The sequence below is a fragment of the Leiobunum rupestre genome, chromosome 4 (assembly GCF_980474605.1).
Source record: "Leiobunum rupestre chromosome 4, qqLeiRupe1.1.hap1, whole genome shotgun sequence".
Lineage (NCBI taxonomy): Eukaryota > Metazoa > Arthropoda > Arachnida > Opiliones > Sclerosomatidae > Leiobunum > Leiobunum rupestre.
Genome location: NC_143387.1, coordinates 25,800,999 through 25,824,409, shown reverse-complemented (window position 1 = coordinate 25,824,409; position 23,411 = coordinate 25,800,999). Strand labels below are relative to the sequence as shown.

Sequence of the window (23,411 nt, the reverse complement as noted above, 5' to 3'; positions counted from 1 at the left end):
CGAAGATATCACGTTATTAATCCCAAAATGAAGTACTAAATAATAATTAATAAATCCAATATTTAATATTATCGATATTCTTGATACTTGTAGCCTTAATGTTAATTCGAATACCTCTAAATCGCATCCCATAAATACGCCCGTAAAAATGTATCGCGTGGAGTTATCTACCATCCCGAGTCTACTAGTAAAACCGATAAGACTTTCTCTATTTTGTTCGATTATACGTTTTCACTTGTATTTTTAAAAGAGGAAATTTATGGAATATTACCAAGAAAGAACGAAAAACAATCGGCGGATTCGCAGACCACTGGGACCAGTCGCGCGAAGCGTGTTAATAGGTCACAGTCTTTTACACTTATGCCTCTTATATAATGGGGAAAAATTAGGATTGTGGCGGGGAAATTTAAATAAACGGTAGAAGTAAAGCGGCTTCCAGGAATTGAAGACAGCGGGTACGTGCTCTCCAGACGAAATACCTCGAAATTAGTCGAAAGCCACAATCATTTGTTCGAGCTGGTTTCACCGAAACGGCCGGGCAAGCGCGAAGAGAAGGAAGTGACACACGTTGGCCACGATCATTCAAATATACAAAAGCCATTCCAAATATACATTATTTTGCTCGAAGAAACAAAAAGACAAAGTTTGGCTTTCGCGTGACCATTTTGAAACATTTTTGATAGTGATTGGAGGTTTTAGTAAGAGTAGTAGCGGCTTATACCTTTTCTCACGAATAAAAACATTGTACATTTCCTGGAAAAATATCAACCCAAAAACCAACTCAATTTGATATAACATTTGAAATTTATGTTCAAAATATATATCGTTTTACAAAGAACGTATTAATTTGTAAGGTTTTTTATCAGAACATTGTAATTCGAAACATTTTAAGAAATGGTTTGTTTTGCGCAAACAATGTAATTTCCATTTATACGGCTTCACTCTACGAATATTGAACTTTTGGTTTTGGAAAAACGATACTAGGTTTTACCCTGAAAAATTTCTTTTATTTGTATTTCATGTTCTAAAATCCACTTCTAGAAGTACAATTTTTTTATTAGTGTTTTCCGTTTATCGTGAAACCGATGCAACACTTTAATTATTAACCCCAGTAAACTAACCAATAAATGAAATTTCATTTTTGGTGTTAATACGGTTTTGCCAAGGGACATCCGATCGAGCTACGTCCATAAACAGATAATATAGAAAACAATTTAATTAATTGCAAGTACTCTCGCGAACTCTCTTTTTCTGAAATGGCATTTTCAATTGGGTATCTTGGCAACGTTCCCGAAAGTTGAAAATGGAGAGGTTACTAGCGTTTAATCATCTCCAATTAGGACAAACGATGTCGCTGATAAAGTCTAAATTAGGTCAATTTATGTTACGTTCAACAATTGCGTTTTATTTGTTGTAAACACGGTTTAAAGGGCGGACCTCAATTCGCGGATGAGTTACGAGGGCCCCCAGTTGGCGACATTGCCCGAAGGACGAACTTCCCGTTTAGTGACGTTCCTTCATTATGGATATATAATAACGCCCCGTATGTGACGAAACAGTTCAATCAAAAAAAAATTATAATTAAAAAAAGTTGGAAGACAATTTATTTTATAGATTAATGGACATCCCCATTACATTCGCGTTTTTGAAACGGTCTGCATTCGACCTTTTATTTATTTAGTTTAAGGAAGACCTACTACAGGGTGACCAGGGAAAGGCTTTGAAGATTTTATAGGAAAAATAGGAATTTTAGAGTCGAAATATAGGAAATCTAATAGGCGAATTATAGGAAACTAAATAGGCGAATTATAGAAAAATATAGAACACTAAATTATATAGGAAAATATAGGAAAAATAATACCGCAATTATGCATATCGGTATACTTGGACTCGAATCATGATAATTTTTTTGTACACTGCTTTCCTGCATTATTGGATCACTTATCGGATTTCCGAAGCCCGTATGACACGTAAAACAAAGTTATTTCATTTTCGAAAGACCGTGAATTTATAGGAAAATAGGTGAAAATAAAGGAATTTATAGGAAGGCATTAAAAATACAGGGAAATACATGAGGTCTGGTCACCCTGCTACTATTTACACACTAATTGGCTTTGTACTAAACTAACCTTGATTACGAAATAACTCCGTTATTTATGCTATTATATAAAAAAAACTACCGTCATGATATTTAATTTTTTAAAAAGTAAAAATTCAGCATTAAATAAACGTCGAACGTATAAACCTTACATTTTAATCTTAGGCCTAAGAAATGGTCTGGAAAATAGCCTCAGATTTCTCTATACGTAATTTACGTACTTAAAACGCTCGGTTAACAAGGTGGTATTTAGAATGAAAGTAAAATATAAATTAGCGTTTCAATAAATTATAATTTCGCTGTATTTGAAACGTTTATTTTTTTACTGGAAATAAACGCATTCACTATTACTTATTTAAGACTAGAAAAGTACAAGCCCCCAAATTATTATTGTCTTTTAAGGTATAAATTTGAGCACCTCTTTCGGCGGAAAACGAACCGGTTGCGCGCTTGCTTTCAGTCTAATTCAATTGACAGATACTACTTTAATCCGCCCTATAGCCTTGATTGGTGAACCGACTCCACTATGCTTAAGTAAACTGTCTTACTATGAACGAGTTATCATTAAATTCCCCGAAGCTAAAGCCGTAAGATTAACTGGAACCGTGGACGAGCTTCTATGGGACCCACTATTCAACCTTTTTAGACACAGAAATCACTGCAGCGGCAAAACGTTTTCCCAAAACTGAAATTATTCGTGATAGCCAATTCCCCGAAAAGCGAGTCCCCTTTAGATTCTTGGTCCATGCTGGAACAAAATATTTCTTGAAAGCGCTCCAGGTTAAAAATTCGGTTTCTGAAAAGTTTTTTTTTATCTCGGTCTAAAACCTTTTTTAAATCCTTAGTAAATTTAGTAAAGCAAGCGTTTTAAAACCGGCTTTGCAATTATGAATGGAAAATTCCGTTCCAACATGCAGAAATAATTTAAGAAAACACAATAATTTAAATAACAGGGTTTTTCGAATTGTTTATTTGTGTAATGTGTAACACAGTTTCAGAAACAATTCCAGTTTAAATGGCAGCAAATGTTACGATACATTTAAATATCAGATTCTTTTTTTTATTTTTATATATTATTCTTATTTATTTTTATTTTTAATTTATTTATTTAATAGTTCAAGACTAATTTAAATGTTTAAATATCTATAAAACAGGGTTGGCTGATTTAAATCAACTGATATTTTTGAAAAAATCATTGACTTGGGCCTAAGGTGGTGCTTTGGGCATTAGCCTAGCTGATTATTATTATTATTATTATTATTATTATACAATGTATTTTAATGTAGGAATAAAAAGATGACAAATAGTTTCTTAAAAAATGAAAAGACATAGAAAATCTAAAATATTAAATAGTAATTAAATTCATTTAAGATTTTAGTAGCTAACGTATTCAAGTAAAATATCCGTTAATTATATGGCAAAAAAGCCATTGTATAAAAATCAATAAATTCAATAATAAAAAAATCCGATTGATTTGATTTTAATTAAAAATCAAAAAGTGCCCACCCTGCTATAAAACAAGAAATAAAAATAAATATATTTTTTTAAAACCCAAAACACATCAAAAACCAAGTTTAAAAATAATTTATTGCAGTTCCTATAAAATTACTTCGAAAATTACGAAACGATAAAACGAGAATTTGGAATTCCAACATCATTGTTTTTTAAGTTTGAAAAAAAAAGGCAGTAAATTTTAAAATCCTCGCGTTCTTTCATCCGTTAAGTCCGTAATTATTAACGCTCAGGGTAAACACATATTTATCCAGGTTTAGGCCATACGCTTTAAATTTCGAAATTCTACTTTTAACAGTTCGAGCAAAGTTCTAAGAGAAATGTTATGACGGTACTGCTAAGTAACCTAACCGGAACAAAGAACTGTGGAGCGCTTCTTATGTAAGTTCAGGCGAAGGAAAATATGCAAATTCCAAGGCATTCGCAGTCCATTTCGTTTCACTAAAATGCCAAAACTAAACAGTAGCCTCGGAGCAGAATAGATACGTTATTTAAAACATCAATTTTCGCATTAAATGAACTAGAAACTACTAAAATGGTTTAAGTATTTTTTCATTATTTTATCAAACTGACTAGAATACGGGGAAATTTGTTAATTTGTAGTAGATACTTTAAACAAATACCACTTAAAGCGAGTCAGGCTGTTTCAAAGACATTTCTTAAGCTTCTTCTATCTCGACACATTCTTGGCTTAAAGGGAATATGCACTAACTCAAAATATTGTCCGTTAACACGAGCTGCGATATGTTTTTAACGTAACTAGCTTCCGTAAAACCTGGTGGCAAGATACGCGAAATTCGTTGACCAACCGTAAACATACTCCCTTTAAAGTAATGGTGTGATAAAAACTTCGTAGGATAACTTATTTAAAAATAAATTGAGTAATCGTTCGCGTGATGGAAAATTAATACGTCAGTGTCAATAGAGACTTGGCACTCCGTAGCTTTGGCCATGGCCGCCATTGTGGTCAAATTTTTCTCCCCACGATAAAAACTATTGAAAAAAAACCTGACGTAGCACTGCCACGTCCCTATTGGCAGTACGCGAGGATGTTGTAAATCGGGAAAAAAAATTATACGAGCTATCAATTTTGCGTGTAGAATAACAAATGTTTTCCCCCATATAGAGGATTAACAAGGGCACGCGCCAATGTATACGCGACATGACATTTCGACAAGCTGCCCTTGAATTAGAACCGTCATCCCACGAACAGACTCGACGGTAGCTGCAGCTCTCCCGATACAACTAGGGCGACACTCGTACCCTTTATTTTGGTAAATCATCAGTACATCTGCTAGTATAGATAAACGTTGTTGCCATGTAAAACAGTGGCCATATTTCAACCAAGTATCCTAATTGGATCTTTCCCACAACCGCGACATCTTTAATTAATAAGCGCGACTCTCGGTTCGGGAGGAATGCCAGTGTATTCGAAGCGAACGGAACAAAAGGGAGCAGATTGGTGGAAATGTACTGCCTAACTACGCTAAAAGTAAGTCTCGATTTTTCCTTTCGTGCCGAGGCTTAGTTACTAAACGTATTTATTTCCATCGCAGATATTCGCCATCATTTCCGTCTCAAATTGGACGTTAGTAGCTGGCGGTAGTTGTCCGATCAAGGATAATAACGAGTGCGTTTGTAATTCGTCATTAGAGAAGATAAACAATTCTCCGGGATGGCAAATTATGTGCTACAAAGGCTCTGCGAAACTGTATTACATCGAGCTAAGGCACAACGAAGTGACGCTGGAATGCGGTTCCGAGGTACCGTACAAGCCCGATACTTTTCAAAGTTACAATCTCGAAGTGACGAATTACGTCTTCTCGTCGTGTCCGTTGCCAAATATCACGGTCAGTCGTTTACTCAACTCTACGGACGTCACCGGCTTGGAGTTTACTCGCGACACCTGCCGGCAGACGGGAACGATAGACCCATCCATTTTCGCGAATTTGGGTCGGCTGAAGAAATTAACTTTGAATCGTTTCGAGTTTAAAACGTTGCCGAGCGATTTGTTCGCTAATACGCCCAACTTGGAGTACGTCACTTTGGAGAACGACGAAATTGAAGAGTTGCCGCTCGATATATTTGCCAATTTGGGTAATTTGCTCAGTTTGGATCTGGGTGGAAATAATATCGGGAGTATCGGCGAGGAATTGTTCGCCGGTTTGACGAATCTGAAGGATCTGCATTTAAACGACAACAAGCTGGAGTATTTAGAGCCGAAGATTTTGAAAGGTCTCATGTCGCTGGAAACGTTGAATATCAAGAATAATCAAATAGCCCGATTATCGGCCTATACGTTCGCTCAAAATGTCCATCTCAACGAATTGAATTTAGGGGGAAACGTTCTAAAAACGCTGGGAGCAAACGCCTTCGGTGGCATGAAGAACGTCACTCACATCGACTTAAGTAACAACCAGGATTTGACCACCATCGACGAAAGCGCTTTCGGAGATATACCGACGTTGATTACCTTGAACATTCCGTATTGCAAAGTCGCAATTTGGCCCGAAAAAGTGTTCCAGGGGTTACCCAATTTGGCCAGCTTGGATATCAGCGACAATAGCGTCGTATCTCTACCGGAAAATTTGTTTACGCAAAACGAAGAGTTAAATTCTTTGATACTTAACTACAACAATTTAACTTCCTTCCCTAAGAAACTTTTCAAGAAACAATTCCTTCTCGAACATCTGGATATTGTCCAGAATGATTTCCTAAGCATCCCGAAGAACGCTTTCGGCAATCTCCTCAAGCTAAAAACGTTGAACATGGATAAAAACTTCATTCGATCAATCGAAAGAGGCGATTTGGACGACCTGATGGGCCTTGAAATGTTGAGGTTGTCCTTTAACCAAATTGCTTCAATGCCACGCTACTTATCTTTCGGCGAGGGTTTGGCCCGCTTAAGAGAAATCAACCTTAGTCACAATCAACTGACCGAACTGGTGGACATCAACTGGGACGTTTACGTCGCCTTGGAGAAATTGGACCTCAGTTACAACCAAATTACCAACGTCACCATCCCGAGGCTGTACAGCAAAGGAACCGAAATCGACTTTAGACGTAACAAGATCGCGCACGTCGACTGCGACACTATCAGACAACTAGACGCCGCGCTGAAGGACGTTGACAATTTGGGGAGTTTGGAAACTTTTTACACGACAATTTTCCGCATGAGCGAAAACCCTTACGATTGCGATTGCAACCTGTTAAATTTTAAATTATTCGTCACGTGTCCGATCAACCATTACCGCCGTAAACTGATTCCGGACATCGTCTACATGAAGTGTCGCAGCCCTAAGAACTTAGCTAATCAAACAATCTTAAACGTACCCGACGCCGCGTTCGTCTGCAAAGTCGATAAAGACTGCCCGCAAAAATGCCACTGCTATTTCAGAGCCTTGGGAAATATCACCATCGTTGACTGTTCCGACACGGCTAGCACGACTCTACCCAATACCCTTCCCTTCAATACTACGGTAGTTAACTTCAAAAACAACTTGTTGACCAATTTGGGCGGAATGGGTAACCCGTCGTGGGAAAATGTCACAGAGTTGCGCGTCGATAACAATTCGCTAACGTCTCTCGAATGGCAACTGCCACCATCCTTGAAGTTGTTATCACTGACGAGCAATCGGCTGACGGTCATCCCTCAGTCACTATCGACGCTAGTGTCGAACAACGGCTTAAAACTTTACTTGGGAAAGAACCCGTGGGCTTGCAACTGTTCCGGACAATCTATCAGAAATCTGCTCACCTTCCAGTCAGAAAGCATCGCCGATTTTGTCAACATCGCTTGCGACACTCCGTCTAACCTTCATGGCCGGACTATGGCCAATATCACCGAATCAGATATTTGCCCACCCCACGCGGAAAATCAAATCATATTGATAGCGCTGTCAACAGTCGCGGCGGTAATCGTAGTCACAGCGTTCACGATTTGCATCCTCTACTACCGAAATAAGCAAACTGTCGTCGCCTACTTGTACATCCATTATTTCAAGATATACTCTATCTTCTTCGAGGAAGATTTCGACGAGGACAAGTACTACCACGCTTTCGTCTCTTACAGTTCCGAAGATCGGGACGTGGCGATGGCCCTAGTCGAGGAGCTGGAGAATAAAGAACCCGGATTTAAGTTGTGCATTCACGAGAGAGATTGGCAACCGGGCAACTTAATCACCTTCAACATCGTGCAATCGGTTCAAAATAGCCGAAGAACCATCATCGTACTGTCTGAAGATTTCTTAAAGAGCGTCTGGTTTCAGCTAGAGTTCCACATCGCCTACTACCAGATGTTGGAGGATAAAATCGATCGGTTGATCGTCATCGTCAAGGGGCAACTGCCCGAGAAGGATAAACTGGACAAGGACCTTCAGATTTTACTGACGACGAAGACCTACTTGGAATGGGGCGAAAAGTGGTTCTGGGAGAAGCTAAAATACGCCCTTCCTCACCGGAAAATCTTGAAGTCGCGGGTGGAAAACCCCCAAATCCCCAATACGACCCTGATTCGGAAAATAGAGGACAAGATCGTCTCGCTAACGGCCGAAACTATTCAACCGAAGACTACAGGAGGTATTGAGCAACAAAACAACAACCGAAACTGCCAACTGAACCACGAAAACAACCAAATGAACTGGGAAAACAACAACCGAAACTGCCAATTGAACCACGAAAACTATAATTTTCAAGATTACAAAAGCTGCCTATCTCTGAAAACCATTCAGAGCGAAATTATACCAACTGAAAACAATGTTAATGTAAACGAATCCAGTATTTGAACTCAATATACCGTTACTTGTAAATATTTCTTGTACTTTTAAAAATAAATATAATCCCATTAAACCACAATGAATTGAAATCCGAATCTCAACGCCTAAGCTTTTGCCGCACACTTCAAGTTGACAACCTAATTCACGTAATCTTAAGAACATAAAAGAAAAGGTACAAGAACATTTTAGTATAAGCCAATATCCAACATAATTATATTTATTTCATTTCACGTAAATTAATCAAACTAGAAGTGTTTAATGATCTAACGCATCGCTTTTGTTTCGTTTTCAGATGATGGAAAACCCTCTTCGTCTGATTCTGCTCGTGGTTTTTGTATCGACAATCCAGTGCGGCAACGAATGCGAACAGTACGAAAACAAGCACCATAACTGCTTTTGCGACAACAACGTCGGAAGCTTCAACAGCTGGACTATCGAATGCATCAGTTCCTTCAAAATCGAGTACAAACACAAAAACTTCGTTCTCATGGAGTGTCTGGACAATTCGAGTCTCTCGATGAAAGAATCCATGTTCAAAGACTTGAATATCACCAACGGCCACTTTAAATTCGTCCAGTGTCCGCTGCCCAACGTCACGATGGCCAGTATCCTCAACGGCATTAGCGTGGAGAAACTCAAAATCGAACTGCCCTACTCGCAGCAATTCCCCAGCGACTTTTTCGCCGGTTTGGAAGATTTGCAAATGCTAACTCTTAGTAACAGTTACATTACCGAACTGTCAGTAGACTTATTTCAAAATCTTACCAAACTGAGAAGGCTCGATTTGAACGAGAATTTTCTGACGACCTTACCCGAGGGAATCTTCGAGAATCAAAAAGAATTGCAACAATTACAACTAAGCGGCAACCAATTTCAAGACTTACCCTACAACATTTTCGCCAATATGACGAAATTAGACTATTTATACCTGTATAAAAATAAATTCAACGAAATTCCCTCGGGCTTGTTCGACAACACTTCTTCCCTCTCGATAATCGACCTGACGAATAACGAAATCAAAGAGTTGCGGGTCGAAGTATTCGCTGGTTTACCTAATCTGAATCACATTAATTTGAAAGGCAACAATTTGGAGACGTTACCCAGCGGGCTCTTCAAAAACAATCCTAGACTGGGAGAGATCGACCTGAGCGGAAACGTCAAACTAAAATATATCGGGGACGACGTATTTCGACACTTAACCAATTTGACGACGGTGAAAATGATCGACTGCCACCTGGAAGCGATTCCAGATAAACTTTTCTGGGGCTGCTACAAATTGAAGGCCCTAAATTTGAGGAACAACAAGTTGAGCTACCTGCACGAAGATATATTCAAAGACGCGAAGGAGTTGATCGAAATCAACTTGAATTACAACAATTTAAGCGAAATTCCGGTCAACTTATTTCGAAATCAGAGCAAATTAAACAAGCTGTCCATATCGGGTAACAACGTTCGAAATCTTAAAAAGGGAGTTTTCGACAACCTTACGCAATTAAAGGTGTTGCATATGATTGAGAATCAACTCGAAACTCTGGACGCGCAAGTGATGGAGCCGTTGCAAGAATTGGAAGAGATTAATCTCTCCAAAAACCAAATCGTCAATCTAACGGGAGCTCATCCTTTCGGGGGGAAGAAAATAAGATTCGTCAACTTGGACTTCAACAACTTGACGACTTTAGGAAATATTAATTGGGAAATCTACCTAATGCTGCAGAATTTGAGCGTGCAGAGCAACCGCCTTGAAATTTTCCACCTGCCCAACTTACTGGCGGAAAGAGTCAAAATCAACTTGAGGTACAACAATCTCACTTACGTCGACGTCTCGGAAATAAAAGTACTCGAAAACGCGAACATAGCCAACCAAAACGAAATATCCGAGAGATTCGAGATTTATTTGGCTGGTAACAACTTGGAATGCAACTGCTTTCTATACGGCTTCGTCAAATACGTAACCGAATATAACACAAAACGAATGGTCAAGTTTCCCGATTCGGACCAATTGAAATGTCAGAGCAAAGACGACAATCAACAAGAAGAAATGGTGCTGAAGAAGGACGGCAAAAGTTTCACTTGTCAAAAAGAAGCGGATTGTCCATCTACGTGCAAATGTGAATACAGAGCGTTGGACCGAGTCAGCAGCGTGCAATGCCTCAATCTCACCGAACTTCCCAGCGAACTGCCGTCGAACACGACCGAAGTGTACTTACTCGAAAATCAAATAAGCAACTTGAGCGAGTTGGACAATCCAATGTGGGAGAACGTCACGGTCCTCATATTGGACAACAACAACTTGACGAGCGCAGAATGGAACTGGCCGCCTAACCTCCGAATACTCTCTCTGGCGGGTAACCAAATCGAATGGCTGGCCGATCCCATTAAAGAATACGTACAACGTAAGGACCACAACTTTCAACTTTACTTAAAAGAAAACCCGTGGTTTTGCGACTGCGCCGCGTTAGATTTTAAAGATTTCTTGCAAGAAAATTCCAAAAAAGTACAAGATTTGGAAGACATATACTGCCACAACGAAGTGTACCTCAACGGCACAAGCCTCCACCCGCCAATCATCAAATTATCGAACGAGTTGTGCCCAGAAGAGAACCAAATTCAGAACGCCTACTTAATCACCATCTCTGTCGTCTGCGTCATTCTGGCGGTGCTGCTGTTCCTCGTTTCGGTGCTGTATTATCGCAATAAACAAATGCTCACCGCGTACGTCTACATCCACTTTTACCGCGTGTTCGTTTGCTTCTTCAACGAGGAAGAGCTGCAGGAGGAGAAAACCTACGACGCTTTCATTTCGTACAGCAGCGCTGATCGGGACGTCGCCTTGGCCCTGATTAAAGAACTCGAGGAAGGCGAACCCAAGTTCAAATTGTGTATCCACGAGAGAGACTGGTTACCCGGTAACCTCATTACTTGGAACATCGCCAACTCGGTTCAAAACAGCCGGAAGACAATTTTGGTTCTCTCCAAGAACTTCCTGGAAAGCCTCTGGTTTCAAATCGAATTCCACACGGCGTACTATCAAATGCTGGAAGACCGCATCGACAGACTGATCGTGATCGTCAAGGGGGAACTGCCCAAGAAAGACACCCTCGACAAAGACTTGCAATTCCTACTCTCCACCAAGACCTATTTGGAATGGGGAGAGCGCTGGTTTTGGGAGAAGCTCAGGTTCGCGTTACCCCATTACCAAAGAGCCATCTTGAGCTCGGATAAACGCGCGCTGACGCAGAGGCCCAACGGAAACTTGTTAAAAACCGTCGAGGACAAACTGGCTTCCTTAACGATAAACGGCGACAGTAGCAATAAAACGGATAGTAAACTGTCCAACGGTATCGGAAAAAACGGCAGCGCCTACATCAACCATTCGCTGATGATCGAGGACGAGAACAAGCCCAAAACCAACTCGGAGAACAATAAACACTCCGGTGACAGCCTGGAGAACGCGATCAACTTGCAAGAAATGAACCAGGTGCCGTTGCCCCCGGCGAGACCCAAGAGGTCGCCTGTGCCGGTTTAATTATGAGCCGTGGCTAAGCTAAAGTCACAAATATATTATCAAAGCGCTAGCAATAATATTTATTGTTGGTTTATTATTATAGTCAAGGTGCGCGAATGTATCACGTTAGGCCAAACTTTACAAACAAAAAACATGATGTTGGTCATTATTAACCGTATCTTTTAAACGAGATCTCATTTAAAAACAAAAGTTAAATAAGGTGACCAATTTTAAAGCGTGAAATGACAAAACCGATGCCATATTACTTCGTCGTTCTCATCTCTACGTCCCCCTTCTTGTAAATAGTTCATTCAAACAATTGTACATTTTATATATTCAATAAAGTATGCCTATTAAAAACTTTTTTGATTGAATAAAGTATAGGCTTTCTCCAACTTCCGCGTAGCAGGCTGGCAGATTGCGTCAGCCTATTTTTGGCCTCTTTTTCAAATGTTCGTGGTACCTACTGTTCGCCCTTAGATTGCCAATTCAACCATGAGAAAACGCGGGGGAGGCTTAATAACATCTGGAAAACGTTACAGCATCGGTCAGTGAATTTGTTTTTAAATTGTACTAAATGCTATTGGATGTTTGTTATATAACCTTTTGGAAGAAACCCATTCAGGGTTCTTATAAAATTTTCGGAATGAGTTTCCCTAACTTTTCCAGGTTTTCCCTGACCATTTTTTTAAATTTTCCCTAACCATTTTTATACAATAAATGAAAGGTTTGCAGTACAATCTTGCCAAATATTTAATATGTATTTTAATACATCTTTCAAAAAATGATGTGCTTGATTTTTGGGGCCATTTTCAAAATCCACGAGTTTACCAGGTTTTACAGGTCGTGTACGAGCCCTGCCATTCTATCTGATAAGACTCAATCCCAAGAAAAGATTTTTCTGCCCAGTTTTGGGAAGGTTTGAAATAACAAGAGTCTAGTTACTAATTTTGAATTCGAACCATCGGTCTGAAATAAAACTAGGTTCAAATTAAATCTTGCTTACTAATTTCAAACAACGGGCACAGTTTCTATTAAGGGCTAACAATCTTGTGAAGAAATCTACTTCTCAGCCGAAATATTTACCACTTAGTAATAGTAACCTTAGTTGCCTTGTGGAAATATAAGTTATCTGAAGTGAAATGGTATAATTCTAACGTCCATAATCTTTACGTTGATGGGTTCTATATAAAAAACTAGGTTAAAGTAAATAATCTGGGCCATCACCTTAAAATGTAGGTGGGGTAGTGCAATTTTCAGCTATATAGCAGCTTCGCTCGCTTGTCAATTGGACACAAACGCAAAAGAACTTGGTAAGTTACTGTTATGTCATTCACGAGAAACATTAAAGTGTCATATTTCGAAATTCCTGAACCTGTGTGTTCCAGATATTGGTCGAAATGGTTTGAATATTTAATGTCATTTTTTTTGGGCTGCTCCGAAACTACTCTCAACTCCCACTCAAATAAAACCAATTTTACGTGTGATGTAATCATTCGTGGGATAGAGATTTACCAAAAGAAACGCCAATTTTATAGCAGCAGTACTTTGGGTTAATTTCGAGCTAAGCTTTTAAGTAAAGGAACAGCAGAGTTAAATAAATTTTCCCTGACGATCAGCGGCGTATTAATCAGTAGGCGGAATATAGGGTTAAGCCTAGGGTCCCCCAACTTGCTAAAATCCGCCACTGCGATAGCCAAATGGGACAAGGATCCACTTTCGTATCACTCCGGGAGCAAGTGGAGCAGCCCAAAGAAAAACTCCATAAAACCAAGAACGCATAGAAATAAATAAGAACTATGAAAATATTGAATACTGGAACTATGTAGTTATATTTTTCAAACTCGTGGAATTGACTGTCGCCGTCTGTATTTTCATAAAGCCAATGAATTATAATTTATTATTTTTTTAATTAAAAATAATAATTCTAAAGTCAGCGAATGCAAAATTAAAAATTTATCTTCCTATTTTTGAGTCTTTTATCAGAGTGGGGAAAATATTCCATTTATGCATTGTCCAGATGGAGCCACAGACATTTTTGGGGCGTTTCCATTCTGAGAAGTATCCGATCATTGGGTTATCGTACATAGTTCTTAGTTATTTCTATGCGTTCTTGATAAAGAAGCATATATGCGAAACGCCTTATAATTTTTAGCCTCACCCCTCTAGTTATAGAGGAATTGAGGCGGTTATTTTCACTCATGGTGGTGGTGAATACACCCCTGCGCTAGCTCCGAAAGGGGCCCCGCGAAGAGTCGATTGTTCATAAACGGCACTCGATAAAATATTTATTGATACGTCGTTCGATTGGTATTAGTTCCCTCTCTCTAACCACGCCAAAGAATCGACGTTGTTATTAATCAAACGGGGGTTTTTCGACCCCCAAATGCAAAAGTTACTTCTAGGTCCCCGCGAAACGGCGATTTATCCTCAACGGCACTTGATTAAAATTTAATTGATACGTCGGCCGATTGCTATTAGTTCCCATTGCCGAACCTTAGTTGTTTATCAAAGGGGTTTTTGTGTCCCCGAAAAAACTCTGACGTAAAATACCCCGCGTGCGAACGATTTAATTCATTCGATAGGTATTAGTTCCCTCCATCTAACTATACCAGTAGCGAGCCTTTGTTGTTGTTGATCAAAGGGGGTTTTTTCGCCCCCCGAATAAATATTTTACGCAAAAGTCCCGCGAAACAGTAATTTATTTGTCAGGGACAAATATGAACGATACGTCCATGAATGGGTATGGAAAACTCTCCCAGGCGAGATACCCGTTTGTGCCCTTGATTTATCAGCGACCACTGAGGCCACAATTACGATAATAAAGGGCAGGGGTGAGGCTGTTATTATGGCTTGTGCTCTCTTGTTATAAATATTTCAGGTTCCGAAAGGAATATTTTACCGTCTTCTACACTATTTGGCGTTATAAAAATAGTCTTCTGGAAGAGCAGTGGCGTCGCTTGGATTTTCATTTAAATAAACATTTAAAGGACGTGGGGCTAGCGTAAAACTTGGAGACTAATCGAAGTTACACCTTTGGTTGATTTACTTTCGAGCTGGGAGAATGAAAATGATAGTTTTCGTTTATGTTCGAGCGAAAAAAAGTGTATAAATTTATAAATGACTATTGTTTTTAAGAAAATTTTGGTATAAAAGGCACTATATTTACCCTGGTTGGTAAAGGCGTTATGGTAAGGTAATTCTTAAAGCTTGGAAGTCTAGATTAATTTAGGCTAATAAACCATTTTAATATATTCGATTTATATTGCGTATCTATCATACCAAAGTTTTGAATTCTTCATTAAGTCTCCCTATTTAAATTCAAAATGTCACGCATTCGTATATTTTTTAGGTCAGGTTAAAGGCCTAGTTTGGAGTATCACAACTACCCCCAAGTTATTGATAGCGACGCTCACCTCATAATTCAAACTTCGCGGTTCTGAAGGGTATTGTAACTGTTGACAATTTTGACAATGCCGTATTTAATCTTTTGAAAGATTTTAAAGGGAGTGAAAGGTAGGACGTTCGATGATTAAGCATCGCAATTAATATTTTTCTCACTAGGAGCGCTGTTGATTGCTTTTGGGGTGAGTAGCGCGTAGCAACACTTGTCAAACGGTGGCGCCGCAGCTATTATGCATTCAAAAATTTTGAAGAAAAATGTAATGACATTTTCGGAAGGTCATTAACCCTTCCCCTTCGTGGCGCCGCCAAAAATATGGATGGCAAAGAGTCATTTTGCCGAACGCCACCGACCTAAATCAAATAGGTGATACACAGAAGCTGACAGAAGCCTCCATGGCTAGTTTTCACTAGGGAAAAACGCCGTGACGGTGTGAGTGTCGACGCAAAAATATCGCACAAGGCCTAAAGCTTAGTATCACTTGCGAGGGTAATAACATATTTTTCTTAACTCGCCTAAAAACGTTTGCACGTCGCAAAGTTGTGTAACCAGGCCACCTGAATTAAAAGGCTTTACAAGTCGCTCGATGACTTAGGCCTAAGGTGGTGCCTTGGGTATTAGCCTAGCCTAGCCTAGCTGATACTATGCATTAGTTTCCACTAGCGCGGGTAACAACGAGTTACTCAGATTTGAGACGTACAAACGCTTTTCGCTCGTCAAGAAATATACATTATTACGTTGCGTGCGTAAGTGGAAACCAAGCATTAGGGCTAGTTTTATATAATTACTACTCCTTTCTAAAACATTTTTTACATCCTTTAAACCGTGTTAGAATTCGTATTACAGGTACGATATCTACAAGTTTTATGAAGATTCACAAGTTAGAACTACTATTAAAAAAACTTAAGTTACCTAATGCTCGTAAGTGAGACTCTATAGACTGTTTCGCGCCAAATGTGGGCTCCACCATTTTGCAAAAACCATCGCTAGAGTATAGTATTATTGTTGTTTAAAGGTAGGCACGGGCTGCTTTTAACAACCTTCTGATTCATTCCCGATTATGTATCAGAAAAACCATAACTGTTATTGAAAGATTTTTTGCTTCTTCCGATTGTGATCCACTAGCACGTTTTTCTGATATGTTCAATAAACGTATGGTTGTTGAACGCGCACTACCAAGATTTCTGCTTGCCGCCATTTTGATTGATTTTGAGCGTTTTAGCGTCAAACAAACATGTACGTCACGATGAGGAATCGGATCGAACGGTAACGCAATCAGAAGTATCGGATTATTTTAGGATTTTCGTTGTTGAAGGCAGCCAGTATATTTGCTTCTAGTTACATCAAGAAGAGCTCAATTAAATTGTTTTTTTTTTAAGGTGACATACGTAAATTAAGTATTATTTTTTAAATATAGCAATATTTTAAATGTAATATTAACGCAACATTGAGATATAGGCAGGGTTGCCACAAAATTTTGAGATTCAAATTCCCTGACTATTCCCGGTTTTCCCTGACCATTTTAAGAGATTTTCCCCGACTTTTTAAGGCCAAATTTTTATTTTATATTTGACTTTTATCAGAAGTTAATAAATTTCAATGAACTTATAATTCAGTAAAAAGGTTATTGCAATGTTGAAAAAATTAGCCAAACTTTCAAGGAAATAAATGATAATCATAGAATTTGTCATAGATCTGGTCTAAAAAATAACCTTAAAAAAGTGCCAAGATAAAATTTAATTCCCTGACTTTTTACAAATTCTAAAAAATCCCTGACATTTCCCTTACTTTTTAGGTCCATTCTTAAATTCCCTGACTTTTCCCTGACGTGTGGCAACCCTGTATAGGGATTGCAATGTACACAAAATTGTAGTTTTCAATATTTCGCAATAAAATTTCAAATCTGGCTAAGCCTTCACCCTTTCATACTTCAAAGGTAGAAAGCGCTATAGCAGAATCCTCTAGGATAACTGTAGCAATATGGGAGGAATTTTTCAAAATCACAACCAACGTTCGTGCACTGTTAGGTGAGGGGCAATGGCAGACACGGCGAGCGGAAATGGCGGCGTCCCACGTTTTGGCGCGAAACGAAGTCAATCGAACAAATGAAAGACGTCTTACCTTTCGGTCTTCCCAGTAGCGTGCCATGACTTGATCTCCAACCGCAAACGTTTTCGCGGGTTTGCAAGCAACGGCCGCTTCCGGTTGCCGATGGGGGCTATTCCCTCGAACAAAACTGTTCGTCGTTCTCGGGAGCACCCGCGTCGCGGCGTGTTTCGTAATTTCACTACCGAGTTCCGGAAAGTTAATAGGATTGGGCTGAAGGCTAAAATCGTTATTGTTGTTGCTGCTGCGTTGCTTGTTGGGCGCGCTGGAACCGCCGCTATTGTTCCTTTGAGAATACGACGACTTTTCGTACGTATTTCCAGATCTGGGCTGGTCGCGATAGTTGCCGGCCCTTCGTTGGTCGTAGTCTCCGCCGCGTCTACTATTCGAACCGTAACCGCTGTTGGTATGCGAGAAGCCGGACCCCCGGTCGCTCGCGTTTCGGTTTCCTCGCTCGAAGCCGCCACCTTTTCGGTTGCCTCGATCATCTTCGTTTCGAAATCTACCTCCTCCGCCTCTGGGATGGCGATGAAATGTATCTTTCTCCAATTGGAAACTAGATTCGTACGGTTGGTATTCGTCACTCGAGCGCTGCACCTGATGAGAATACTACACATTAAACTTTGCTCCGGCTAAACCTTAAAACCAGTTTGAATCCTCTTGTTTTTGGAGTTAATTTTCTTAGATTCCTATTGACCAATTTACATGGGTTTAAAGCCACTTGGACATAAAATGCGATGGCGCATAACTTTCTATCTGTAACCGAGTTTCTAAGCCCAACGGTTCTCGAGATTAATTTTGAATGACCTTGACGACATGTTTCAAGGTCATTGAGTTTTGTTTTAATAATAATAATAATAATAATAATAATCAGCTAGGCTAATTCCAAGGCACCACCTTAGCCTAAGTCATCAAGCAATTTTACAGTTGGCTGGGTTACAATGCGTAGGAGGGTGGTGGCAAGCCCTTCATGCCACGCAAGCCAACACTAACTATTACCTTTAACCTCAACATGTTTTATGGAAGGGGAAACCGAAGAACTCGGGGGGAAACCCCTTAAACCAGTGTGGAGTTTTCCCCCCAGTGCCACAAGCTTCGATCGAACCCGGCTCCTCTTGTTGCGAGGCGAAAGTGCTAACCACTCCGCCACCCCACTTTTATCTAATGATCCCCAGAAAATATAAAATTCCTAGGAAAATAGTTGATTTTATAAAATGTCTTTACGCTTGCCCAACTTGTTGAAATGTTGCCCTGGAATAGTTCAGCCAATCCCTAACAAAGAGTTCATAAACTCTTTAGTAGGAGAGAAAACGGATCCACAGCTGAAGCGGGGAGGCAACATTTCAACAAGATAGCCAAGGTTATTTTATAAAAAGAACTATTAGCTTTTCAATTATTAGCTCTGGATCGTTTTTAGTGGACAGCCTGTATAATTGAACATTTTCCGACTAACCAAATAGTGTCGCTGAAAATACTATTCAGTGATTTCAGTCTCACGTGACACGAAGTCATCCATGCTTTTTCGCATAGAGAAAAAAACCCGTACAAAATGGCGGCCATAACCAAAGCTACGAGGTTAAATTACTCTAAATGCACTAAGGATCGGTCCTTAAGAAACTTTCCAAAAGTTACAATTCGTGTAGCAACATCTAATGATTGCAAAATTACGATATTATTTTTATACAGAGGTTTAAATCGAAGTAAATGATACTTCCGGGAGGAAGTACAACCGCCATGTTAAAAATGGAGTACAGCGCAGATTTCATTATAAACTATAAAATTAGAGCTCTGAAGTTAAGATTAGCAACAAATACAGTCGTTGTAAAAGCAGTGACGACATCTCCCGTTGAGCATTGTCGTCGATCAAGTTTCGCGTGATCCATTTCCCGCTATCTTGCGTGCTCGGATCTGCTCCGATCAAGTTTCGCGTGATCCATTTCCCGCTATCTTGCGTGCTCGGATCTGCTCCGTACAAGTTTCGCGTGATCCATTTCCCACTATCTAGCGTGCTCGGATCTGCTCCGATCAAGTTTCGCGTGATCCATTTCCCGCTATCTTGCGTGCTCGGATCTGCTCCGATCAAGTTTCGCGTGATCCATTTCCCGCTATCTTGCGTGCTCGGATCTGCTCCGATCAAGTTTCGCGTGATCCATTTCCCGCTATCTTGCGTGCTCGGATCTGCTCCGTACAAGTTTCGCGTGATCCATTTCCCGCTATCTTGCGTGCTCGGATCTGCTCCGATCAAGTTTCGCGTGATCCATTTCCCGCTATCTTGCGTGCTCGGATCTGCTCCGTACAAGTTTCGCGTGATCCATTTCCCACTATCTAGCGTGCTCGGATCTGCTCCGATCAAGTTTCGCGTGATCCATTTCCCGCTATCTTGCGTGCTCGGATCTGCTCCGATCAAGTTTCGCGTGATCCATTTCCCGCTATCTTGCGTGCTCGGATCTGCTCCGATCAAGTTTCGCGTGATCCATTTCCCGCTATCTTGCGTGCTCGGATCTGCTCCGTACAAGTTTCGCGTGATCCATTTCCCGCTATCTTGCGTGCTCGGATCTGCTCCGATCAAGTTTCGCGTGATCCATTTCCCGCTATCTTGCGTGCTCGGATCTGCTCCGTACAAGTTTCGCGTGATCCATTTCCCGCTATCTTGCGTGCTCGGATCTGCTCCGATCAAGTTTCGCGTGATCCATTTCCCGCTATCTTGCGTGCTCGGATCTGCTCCGATCAAGTTTCGCGTGATCCATTTCCCGCTATCTTGCGTGCTCGGATCTGCTCCGTACAAGTTTCGCGTGATCCATTTCCCACTATCTAGCGTGCTCGGATCTGCTCCGATCAAGTTTCGCGTGATCCATTTCCCGCTATCTTGCGTGCTCGGATCTGCTCCGATCAAGTTTCGCGTGATCCATTTCCCGCTATCTTGCGTGCTCGGATCTGCTCCGTACAAGTTTCGCGTGATCCATTTCCCACTATCTAGCGTGCTCGGATCTGCTCCGATCAAGTTTCGCGTGATCCATTTCCCGCTATCTTGCGTGCTCGGATCTGCTCCGATCAAGTTTCGCGTGATCCATTTCCCGCTATCTTGCGTGCTCGGATCTGCTCCGATCAAGTTTCACGTGATCCATTTCCGCTATCTTGCGTGCTCGGATCTGCTCCGATCAAGTTTCGCGTGATCCATTTCCCGCTATCTTGCGTGCTCGGATCTGCTCCGATCAAGTTTCGCGTGATCCATTTCCCGCTATCTTGCGTGCTCGGATCTGCTCCGTACAAGTTTCGCGTGTTCCATTTCCCGCTCTAGGGTGCTCCGCGATCCCCCAAAACCGATCTGCCGATTTCGACAGATCAACGGATCAACAAAGCGCGGGAATATGCTAATGATATGTTAAATTTGCGGTTTTACTCTAGTCTTATGACGTCAGAGACAGATTCGGAGCGAATCTCGAGCAATCAAATGGAAAACACTATTAGGCAACGTAGAAAGTCGTCACTTTCGTATTTTCATTTCCAACGCCGAAGAGCGACATCTAGTGACATTAAGAAGTTTGAAGTTGAAGAAGAGACGTCACTACTTTAACAGTGATAGTACGTTCAAGTTCCCTACTATTACAAACTATTTCGGAGAGTGGTTAATTGATAAAAACTTAGATGCTGGTTTGCACATGTCTTAAATAAAGGTATTCTCTTAGCCCTCAAATCCTGCTCACAAACCATCTGTGAGAAACCGATATCAGCTAGTCAAGCTGGCACCAATACATCTGATTTCAGATATTCAAAAATCACCAGCAACCCCTAGTTGAAAAAAATCAGTACTTCTCTCTACCCCCTAAAAAATCAACTCTGATGTTCAAATTGAATATTCTAATGAGTTTTCATCAATAGGGCTCTAGGGTATTTACTTATTTGTTTATTATGTTCTGCATGTTAAAGTTTAATTTGTCATTGATATTGAATGTAAACTTACTTTTTTCGAGGATTCCTTTGTAGAAGTGTGGGAAATGGAAGGCACTACATCATTAAGTTTAGTTTCTAAAAAATCAAATATTGTGGACGGCTTCGAAGGAGCAGCCTGAGAACCTTCTTCCTCTCCTCTATCCGTTCTATCTCTTCTATAATTTGCTAAAAAAATATACACATTTATAAAATCTAATAAAAATGTTTTCTTTTTTATAAAAATTGGAACTCACATTTTGGCCTTCTTTCGGAATATGAATTTGCATCTCTAGCTTCACCATTATTAGCTCTATTATCGTGTTTCCGAAATTCAGCAGGTTTACTTATTTCCTAAAATAATTACAAGTTTACCAACTAGAAAGATAAAAGTTTATAAATCAAAATTACCTGTTTTCCTTTTCCAAAAACCTTTTTCGAACTATCTTTTGATTTTGATATTTCGGCTATGGTTGCTTTTCTTTGTTCATTGAAAGCTTCCATTTCCTTGACATTTTCCTTTTCGACTGAAGAATCCAATGATTTAAAGCTGCTTTTTGATCCTTTATTCAGAATAAGATTGTAGTCAATTCTTTGACCAAAAGGTACCCAAACCGGAGGTCCTACGTCTCCACATACTGAACGAATACGGTGAGACATGGACTGAAATTATATTAAATTAGGTTGAAACAAAGAACGAATTTTCTCTCTTAAATTTAGCATTATATCAATTATACCATTTTTATTTTCCATTTTTCAATTAATGCTTCAACTTTTCCACCAAGAACTGTGAAATCATTTGAATCCAATGGAAGCAAGGGCCCTTTCAAATTGTGCGTACCCGCTTTAATTAAGATTTTTGTGCCTGGGGGTTTGTCAAACCTACAAGGTTTGTAAAAGACATTGCATTATTATAGAAACATTGTAGTACTATGTAATATATAATAAAATTCTACATCTTAAGGCTATTCCAGTTTTTCCCCTGCAGTATGCTAAGATTTCCACACCCATCTGTTACGTACAATCTTAAAAGTTGAGGAGCATGTTGAGATTTTTCATTTGCTTTAGGTGCTGATACATTACGAGTTTTTTGAATCTGAAGAACTAAAGGCCCTGTTAACTAAATTATAAATAAATATACCAATATTTAAGTATAATTGTGATTTTTTCAGTTAAATACTATTGTAGCTTATAAAGTCAAATATTATAACATACGGTGTCATTTTTGCCCCTTTGAATAAGTTCTTGCAAAGCGGGAGATCCTATTTCCCTAAGATCAATCTATAATAAAATGTTAAGTAATTTCATGTAATTATTAATGAATATAGTCTTAATATAATATTAATTCTTTAGGAAACTTAGCCATATAGTGTTACACAATTTTCCTTACATCTAAAGCAGCTTTAATAATATTATCAACTATAGGTTGATCCATTCCCTCCTTACACCTTTCGATTCCGTCTGAGGAAAGATACCTTAAATGTAATAAAATTTTAAGTAAACAAAGTATACAAAATTAGTCTTAAATAAAATTGTAAAAATACTAACCATCCCTTCTCCTGCAGTGCTTTTTCCATTATATTCAATAAGCCTTAGGTTGACAAAGTTTTAGTATTTAAATAGTTTAATATAATGAAATATAGTTTCCAAATTTGAGCATTTTTAAGCAAAAGGTAAAAAAAAAATTCGCACTTTCAAACACAAAAATATTAACTCTATTTATTATTCATGAAATTATAGAATATCAATAATGATTCTTTAAAACCCGGCTTCCAACGTTATCAAGTCTAAATTAGTAGAGAAAGTGCAGTGTACAACAACTTGAAACAGGAAACTATGTTGCAAATTGACGTAGCAAAGATTGTAGCACTAGCACCACGACGTAAAATTTACGGTAGTTTATTTAAATTATTTTTGAATTCGGAAACTAGATGGGGCAAGCTTAGCTCGGTACTAGAAACCAACATTATATAGTCATTGGTGTTTTAAATTTAAAAATAAGCAAATGTTCGTCACCGATTCATTGAATCGAGACTAGGCGCCGTTACGCTTCTCCGTGGTAGCGTCTGCTATAATTGTAAATGA

The 23,411-nt window shown here is 39.5% G+C and overlaps 2 protein-coding genes across 2 annotated transcripts in view; one reads left to right on the top strand and one right to left on the bottom strand.

Moving 5' to 3' along the window:
* The window catches only part of LOC149947274 (tudor domain-containing protein 3-like), a 48,031-nt gene extending 24,900 nt beyond the window's left edge, over nucleotides 1-23,131 (bottom strand). The window contains exons 1-9 of the mRNA XM_090173725.1: nucleotides 22,875-23,131; nucleotides 22,717-22,801; nucleotides 22,542-22,607; nucleotides 22,283-22,446; nucleotides 22,064-22,208; nucleotides 21,738-21,989; nucleotides 21,584-21,680; nucleotides 21,361-21,515; nucleotides 17,415-17,996 (exon numbers count right to left, since the gene is read on the bottom strand). Of these exons, the coding sequence (XP_090029851.1) occupies nucleotides 17,415-17,996; nucleotides 21,361-21,515; nucleotides 21,584-21,680; nucleotides 21,738-21,989; nucleotides 22,064-22,208; nucleotides 22,283-22,446; nucleotides 22,542-22,607; nucleotides 22,717-22,801; nucleotides 22,875-22,903 (1,575 nt within the window). The 5' untranslated portion in view covers nucleotides 22,904-23,131. The remainder of the gene's footprint in view (nucleotides 1-17,414; nucleotides 17,997-21,360; nucleotides 21,516-21,583; nucleotides 21,681-21,737; nucleotides 21,990-22,063; nucleotides 22,209-22,282; nucleotides 22,447-22,541; nucleotides 22,608-22,716; nucleotides 22,802-22,874) is intronic.
* LOC149947275 (uncharacterized) lies at nucleotides 5,079-12,244 on the top strand. The gene is made up of 3 exons (XM_090173114.1): nucleotides 5,079-5,102; nucleotides 5,167-8,373; nucleotides 8,678-12,244. Exons 1-3 carry the CDS (start codon nucleotides 5,079-5,081, stop codon nucleotides 11,909-11,911), a joined length of 6,465 nt encoding a protein of 2,154 aa, XP_090029240.1. The 3' UTR covers nucleotides 11,912-12,244.
* Nucleotides 23,132-23,411: the final 280 nt, after the last annotated feature.